We start from the raw sequence: 7,430 nt of genomic DNA, 5'->3' as shown, positions 1-7,430 counted from the left end.
AAATCTGGGGAATGTATTGAGGTGGGCCAGATATGTATATCGAATTTAGACCGTTGGTTTATTTCTTTGAACAGCACGGCTGTGAAGCCCATTTGATGATTATATTGACAATCCACACAGTGAAGATGTCTGATGAACGTCTCCAATTTCACACGTATCTCATTTCTTGGTATGAGGTGAGTGCAGGCCCTCAGACCAAAATCTCAGTGGAGTTATTTGACACTCTGTCAGAGCATGGAGCTTGATATGCAGGGACTTAGAATGGACACCCTGATCCATAGCTCAAGTGGTAGACTGAGTGAAAGATACCTTGTTTCAACACTGAGGTCTTCGATCCCTAGTGGGGGTGGCTAACACCGTAGTGTGAACTGACAGTGGGATGTACTGACAAGCTAACCAAAAAAAAAAAGGACTTAGAATGGAAACGGTGTATGCCATGTCATACTGAGTAAACTCTGTTGGGCCCACCACGAATGTATGTGGCTTGTCCACGCTGTCCGTCCATGAATATATGTGATATTTAGCAGAATCATTATAAAAAGCTTGTCAAAATATATATTTTTTAATAAAAAAAATGAAGAAATTTTGAGTCTCATATAAGCCACCAGCATAAATCTCTCAAATAAGCAATTTACTGGTGTTTTTTAACCATGCATTTAAATGGGTAAGGTTGGACAAATCAAATTATTCTATTGATGTGATTTTAGTGTTGTAATCGGTAATTAAATTATTAATTAGTAGCCTAACGAAGCCTTTATTATACATGGAATCTTTTGCCTCCAAAAATAGAGCCGGGAAAGCGTTTCATTCTTTTTACACCCTAATCACGATACAAAAAATGTGTACTTCAAATACCCCACAGTGCAGTGTCCCAAACGAAAATTCCAAAGTAAAATCTCATCAAATCTTCTCGAATCCCTGGGATACACGCAAACATAAGATGCCAAACGGCCCCTTAATCCACATGACTCACATGTAATGACGTGGCACTTAACAGAATTCCATGCAATGCGATGGGAACTGGCTTTTTCTCTTTCTCGGGTATCCAAATCCACGCATGACTCTCGTCACCAGACTATGGTGATTGTTCACCTCCATATTCTTAGTTGGTGGTGGAGAAATTAACGCCCTTTAGCCGTTATAACGGAATGGCCTTCTTCTTCTTCTGTTTTTTTGTGTGCTCAGGCGCTTTGCAAATTGCATCTGAGCTGTGCTAGGGAGCGGATTAGGTGAAACCCGGCCTTATCCAAGACTATGAGGCCCCTGCCATGGGGCCCACCTTGATGTATGTATTTTATATCCATGCCATCCATTTGCTTTTTCAGATCATTTTAGAGCATTACTCAAAAAATGAAGCAGATTCAATTATCAGGTGAACTACACTATAGAAAACAGTGGTGATTGAATGCCCTACCATTAAAAACTTCTTAGTGCGTACCTTAATGTTTCCGTAGTGTTTATTTTCCATCCAATCTGTGATACATAAGCATGAATGAAGGAAAAGAAATTTTTTAAAAAAAGCAAAAACAAATATCCACTTGATCCAGCTTGATCAAGCTGATAATTGGATCCTTACTCTTGCTTGGGTGGTAGACTCTTTGGACTTTCAACACCCGGTCAAGGGTTCGAGCATCTATAAGTGGTGAAATTCCAGCAGCGTGAGTGTGTGGGGTCTGTGTGCGTGTGTTTAAAAAAAAAAAAGCTCGATCCAGAGCTTTTGTGGCCCATTAATGGTCAATCACGTGGATACAGAATACATACATTGAAGGTGTGGGTCCCACGGACATGGCCACACCTAATCCGCTCCCGCTGTGCTAAGCCTACTCGCGAGTATGAGGTGGCACATGTAAGCACCACCGTACATTAGGGCCACCTTAGATGAGCTGACCCCCGAACTGGGCCCACTTCGCCACTCAAGGAAGAGAACTTTGGCTAGAGGTTTCTAAGCCGTCCACGTGTTTCTAACATCAACTTGGACCAGCCTGATTTTGAGGCAAGAACATCTTCAAGATTGGACCCATCTGATGAGCGGCTGGATATCGCACTTGTCTGCCACACCGCCACACACGTGCTGGCATGCAGATGCCTGCCTTGTACACCATTCTTTTGTTATTATGATGGACGTGGTTTGGGTGGATCCCTAACTATGGGGGGCCCACTGTGATTTATATATCTTACATCCACACCGTTTATCCATTTTGAATTATCATTTTAGGGCATGATCTCAAAAATGAAGCAGATCCAAGTCTTAGGTGGACCATACCACATGAAACAGTGGTGATTGAATCCTTACCATTAAAAACTTTGTGGGGGCCACAAGAATGTTTATTTTCCATCCAACCTATCAATAAAACAAAAATACCTAAATGAAGAGACCATACAAATATAAGCTTGATCCAAAACTTTGTGACTCATGATAAGTTTTTAATAGTCGAATACCATTGTTTCCGGTATTATCATCCGTCCGTCCACCTGAGATTTAGATCTGCTTTATTTTTTGAACCCTTCTCTTAGATGAGCTTTCAAAACGGATGGACGAAATAGATATAAGGAATATATCACAGTCAGGGATCCCACCCACCTCGGCAATGCTTATATAACTCTAATACCAGTCTTACACTGTCTCTATTTCCATCAAACAAGCCGCGTAAGTATGCTAGTGTGGTCCATATATACATATTGTAGGGCCCACCGTATTTTGTCCACAGCAGATAGATAACACTCACCATTCAATCACAACCATCAAATCTATATCTACACGAACAGTTCACCATTCAATCACAACCATCAAATCTATATCTACACGGACAGTTAAAAGTAACCAAGTCAGCATCCAAACTTCAATGAGAAAACCCTGATTGTTGGTATTGCTGGTATCGTCCAATCAATGTAGTTGTCTGAGTTCTACTTTATTCGTATGATGGTCCATTATCTGTATTCGATTGCTTTATGTGCAGACTTGAATGGTGAATGAGTCACCACTTTTATAAAGGAAGAGGATTGTGTCCTGCCGCCGCTGGACAGAATCGGTCCAGGCAAGGGGCTCTGTGAGGCCCACTGTAATGTATGGATTTTATCAAAGTTATTCATTCATTTTTATTTTTTTTCATATCATTTTAAATTATAATTTAAAAATAAAGAAGATTCAATGGTTAAATGGACCATAAACTTGGGATTGAACGCCCACCATTAAAAACTTTTTGAGGGCTATAGAAGGTTTTGATCAAGTTGTTATTTATTTTTTCCCTTCATTTAGGTACCTTATGATCACATTCGATGGTAAATAAACATGACGATGGGTCCTAAGAACGCTTCACCGTTAGGTGTCATTATCTAATGTGGGGGCGTTTTCACACCGGGCTCAAGTGGGGTGACATGTGGGATGTGGGGGCGTATTCGGGGTGGGTGGCCCGCATAACCCTTGAATTTGGCGCCCGTGTGAGACGGGTGGCTTGTATAGGGCGGAACCCATGGATTTGGGGCCCACGAGATGGGTTCGGGCGATGACCTAACCCATGAATTTAAAGCCTGAGTTATATGAGATAAAGGGATTAATTCACCATGCTCTATCAGTTCGAACTTTTAGAACAAGTGATTAATTATCCTACATCATTATCACCACAACTGGCTTCCGAGGGCATGGTCCACTTGAAACTTGAATTTGTCTTATTTTTTGGCCTCATACTATAAAATGATTTAAAAAATGGATGACAGATAGCAGACAAAACCATTGCATCATGGTGGGCCCTATAAAAGTCCTACCTGGGCGGATTTATGTCTAAGTGGGCAAAAGACTGTATTTATGTAAGCCCATTGTAACCCAACTCAACTTAAAAATAAAATAACATCAAAATTTTCATTATTTAGAAAAATGGGCCACTAATTTCATAGCTAAACTAAAATATTATATTTCTTTATTAGTTGTTCATTTTGCTATGATATAGTCTCTATAATAATTGTACTTTTTTACTTTTATAATAATTAACTTATTATTATGATATAAATGAAAGTGAAAATATTCAATTATATAAATTAATATAAATACTTTAAGATTTAAGGGAATGGTAATTATGAACATTGGAAATAGACCCGGGATCCTGATTTTGCATGTCACAAGTTTTCCTCGAAATTAAAAAAGGAAAAATGGTAGATCTTTAAACACCCTGAAATTGAAATCCATGATTTTGAAGGGTGTCAAGCAACCCCTATTTTACAACTTGTGGATTTCAATTCTTAACTTACAAAAATTTAATATTTGAGATGCCAAACACCCCTGAAAGTATTACATATTCGCACCCTAAAAACTGCCAGACAAAGACAAGCAACTTTGAATATCTTTACTTCCAAAGACCCCAAAAGGGCCTGAAAAAACACATGATCTTTGATTGTGATAAAAGAAACATCAAACTGCGAAGTCATTCTTCTCTTTAGTCATCTCAAATCCTACTTCAAAGCATTTCACACACAAAACCATCCTATCCTCCCACGCATCACTTGTGTATAACATCTGAACTTTGGAGAAGGTGAGCCCCACCATAAAGATCGCCCCGGGTGGAAAAGACCAATCTAGTCATTAGGTGGGCCAGACCCATGCATCCAGTTGGATCATCGGCTGTCCCTTGAATTCAACGGTGTAGATTCCCTGATGAGTGGAGCATCCTGGTTTTTTTTCTTCCCAAGTGATCTGTGTGCAGCGGCCCACCTTTTGCATGGCTCAGATGTGCTACACAAGTTACACATTGGTGGTAATATATTGCAGGTGAATACTTCTCCTTTAGGGGCAAAAACCACCAAAACACTTTTCTAAAATTGATAAAAATCAGCTGATTTGTTGTAAAAAGTAGTATGCAATCTATCTTGATCATCTAGAGCAATGTGTTTGTTGTTGAGGAACCATAGCCATTCATTGCCCCAGGCCATGATCCTAGACCGTTCATCAGATACCCCAGTGTATCTCTCCCAACTTGAGTGCAACCTTGTTCTTGCCACTGATCAAGTGACAAAATCTTGTTACTTGATTTCATCTCATTTGCATTCATATCCTCATTTCCTCCAAATGGTAGCAACAATCTCTCTCCATTTTCCATGTATGAGCCATGACTCCCATCCATAGAAAACCCAAATGGAGAACATAGCCCATGAAGGCTAGGAGAGGTGAACCCATGATCCATGTCCTCCTTTCCCCCCAAATGGCTTGAATCACCACCACCCATGTAACCATACTTTCCAGGACTTCCTAACATGCCTTCAAGCTTAGTATCCATGAAATCAGAACACCCAGAATTCGAGAGCATCGAGTCATATTTGCACCCCATAAAACTAGGGTTCCCAAGATTTCCTAGTATGTCATTGAGGTGTGAAAACTGCACCCCAGGAATTGAAAAGTGGAAATCCATCCCATCGTTGGAAGATATATTAGGGTTTCGATCGGGGAGCTGATCAGCCGGCTTCTTTGCGGCCGCTTTCTTATTCTTTCGGCAGCCACCACCCACTGGAACATTCCTGAGGGACCCACCTTTGGTCCAGTACCTTCTACAAGTCTTGCAGAAGTATCTTGGCTGAGATAGGCTGTAGTTGTTGTAGTAACAAAACTTAGTATGGGTGGAGTCACATCTTGGACATTTAAGAGCTTGATCTGGTTGTGGCCTGAGTCTCCGTTCTAGTACTGGCTTGGAGCATGAGATTATCTCCCCTGAGGGTGATGAAGAATCCATCTTAGTCTCCTCGTAATCAACGCCCTAGTGTTTTTAGAAGAACAGAAGATTTTGTCAGATTTGCAATCATGGTCATGTTTCATTTAAATAATTGGATGTACTTTCAAACACTAGTCAAAAGTTACAATGCCCATGATTGAAATGCAGCGTTCGAGATTATTAAAAATTCATGTGGGAATGCATGATTTGAATAATGGGACAACTTTCAAACACGAGAATCGAAGATTGCAACCGTACTGATAGAAATGATGAAAGGTGAGATTTTAAGAAAGAAAGAGTGGCAAATGTGTGAAAATTCATCACATGGGCCTCATTTTCTAACTTGCATGAAATTGGATGTCCATCTGTTTGGGTGATCCAAAAATTCAATTTTCTTGAACTAAAATTTTACTTAGCTCAAGCTGGTATAAGCCTATTTACTCAGGCATGACTATGTTGCACTCCAAATGGGGTCCGTCCAGATGCATTATCGGATCGAATTGCAATTATAGTGATTTTTAGTAGAGCTAGAACAATTTTATCGGTTATTTCGTCGCTAAGATTAGCTAAGTGTTCACAATTCAATTCGCTTGTGCTTCCAAACATGGCGTTAAAGCATAAAATGGCCACCCTTTCTGAATATTACACTCCAAGAATAACATTTTTCACAGCACCATTACCATGATGATGATGATGAACATTCACACCTTTGATTTGAGGACACCCATTTCTGCATTTTGGGAACTGAAGTAGTACATTAGTGTACTACTAAAATTCCCAAGATGGAAAATGGGTGGATGCAAATCCATAAGGGTGGGTCTAAATAGTGGTTGAGAAGATCATGACCAATTAAACAAATGGATGGATGGATGGATGGAAAGAGAGGGAGAGAGAATTAATGATGATTAGCGTAGTGTTCGCAATTCAATTCTCTTGTGCATCCAAACGCGGCATTAGAGTATAAAATGGCCACCCTTTCTGATATTACACCCCAAGAATCACATTTTTCACGACACCATTACCATGATGATGAATATCCACTCCTTCGATTTGAGGACACCCATTTCTCCCATTTTGGGAACTGAAGTAGTACATTAGTGTACTACTAAACTTCCCAAGATGGAAAATGGGTGTATGAAAATCCAAAAGAGTGGGTGTAAATAGTATTTCCTTAATGATATTTGTGAGAAAATCATGACCAATTAGATGGATGATAGATGTGATGATGATGAATTCCCAATGACACAAATGAAGTGCATGACATACCTGTAGCCAATTAGAAGTGTCCATGCAATCTTGGTGAGAAGTGAGGCCCATTCAAGAGTAGATGACTTGAACAAACATAAATGAGAGAGAGAGAGAGAGAGAGAGAGAGAGAGAGAGAGAGAGAGAGAGAGCTATAACAAGAAGTTCCAAGACATTGCTATGGAAAAGGAAGGAAGAAAGAAAGGGAAATTAAAAGAAAACAAAGGGCAAAGGGGAGTGAGGAAGAGAGAAGTGGAAGTGGAGATGTGATGATAATAGAAGGAAGAGATTGATTGGTTTGTAGGGTAGTGAGGCTGTGAATATGAAGACCAAAAAAGATAGCCCCATCAGCAACTACAGTCTAGGTCAGTGCACTGTCATGGGGCCCACCATGTTTGTTGGGCTCTGATTGGCTCGGCTTTGTATGGCTTCAATGGTGCGACAGCCCATGCTCTTTTTTTTTTTCCACAGCTGATCTTTCATGGGGAGACG

The 7,430-nt window shown here is 40.2% G+C and overlaps 1 protein-coding gene across 1 annotated transcript; it reads right to left on the bottom strand.

Moving 5' to 3' along the window:
* Positions 1-4,314: 4,314 nt before the first annotated feature.
* On the bottom strand, positions 4,315-7,230 carry LOC131237826 (dof zinc finger protein DOF5.6-like). The gene is made up of 2 exons (XM_058235836.1): positions 6,960-7,230; positions 4,315-5,738 (listed from the first exon to the last, which is right to left on the bottom strand). The coding sequence occupies exons 1-2, from the start codon at positions 7,008-7,010 to the stop codon at positions 4,866-4,868; spliced, it is 924 nt and encodes a 307-aa protein (XP_058091819.1). The 5' UTR covers positions 7,011-7,230; the 3' UTR covers positions 4,315-4,865.
* Positions 7,231-7,430: the final 200 nt, after the last annotated feature.

Source organism: Magnolia sinica, chromosome 2, assembly GCF_029962835.1.
Source record: "Magnolia sinica isolate HGM2019 chromosome 2, MsV1, whole genome shotgun sequence".
Classification (NCBI taxonomy): Eukaryota; Viridiplantae; Streptophyta; class Magnoliopsida; order Magnoliales; family Magnoliaceae; genus Magnolia; species Magnolia sinica.
The sequence above is the reverse complement of the archived record's forward strand: the minus strand, read 5'-3'. Positions and strand labels throughout refer to the sequence as shown.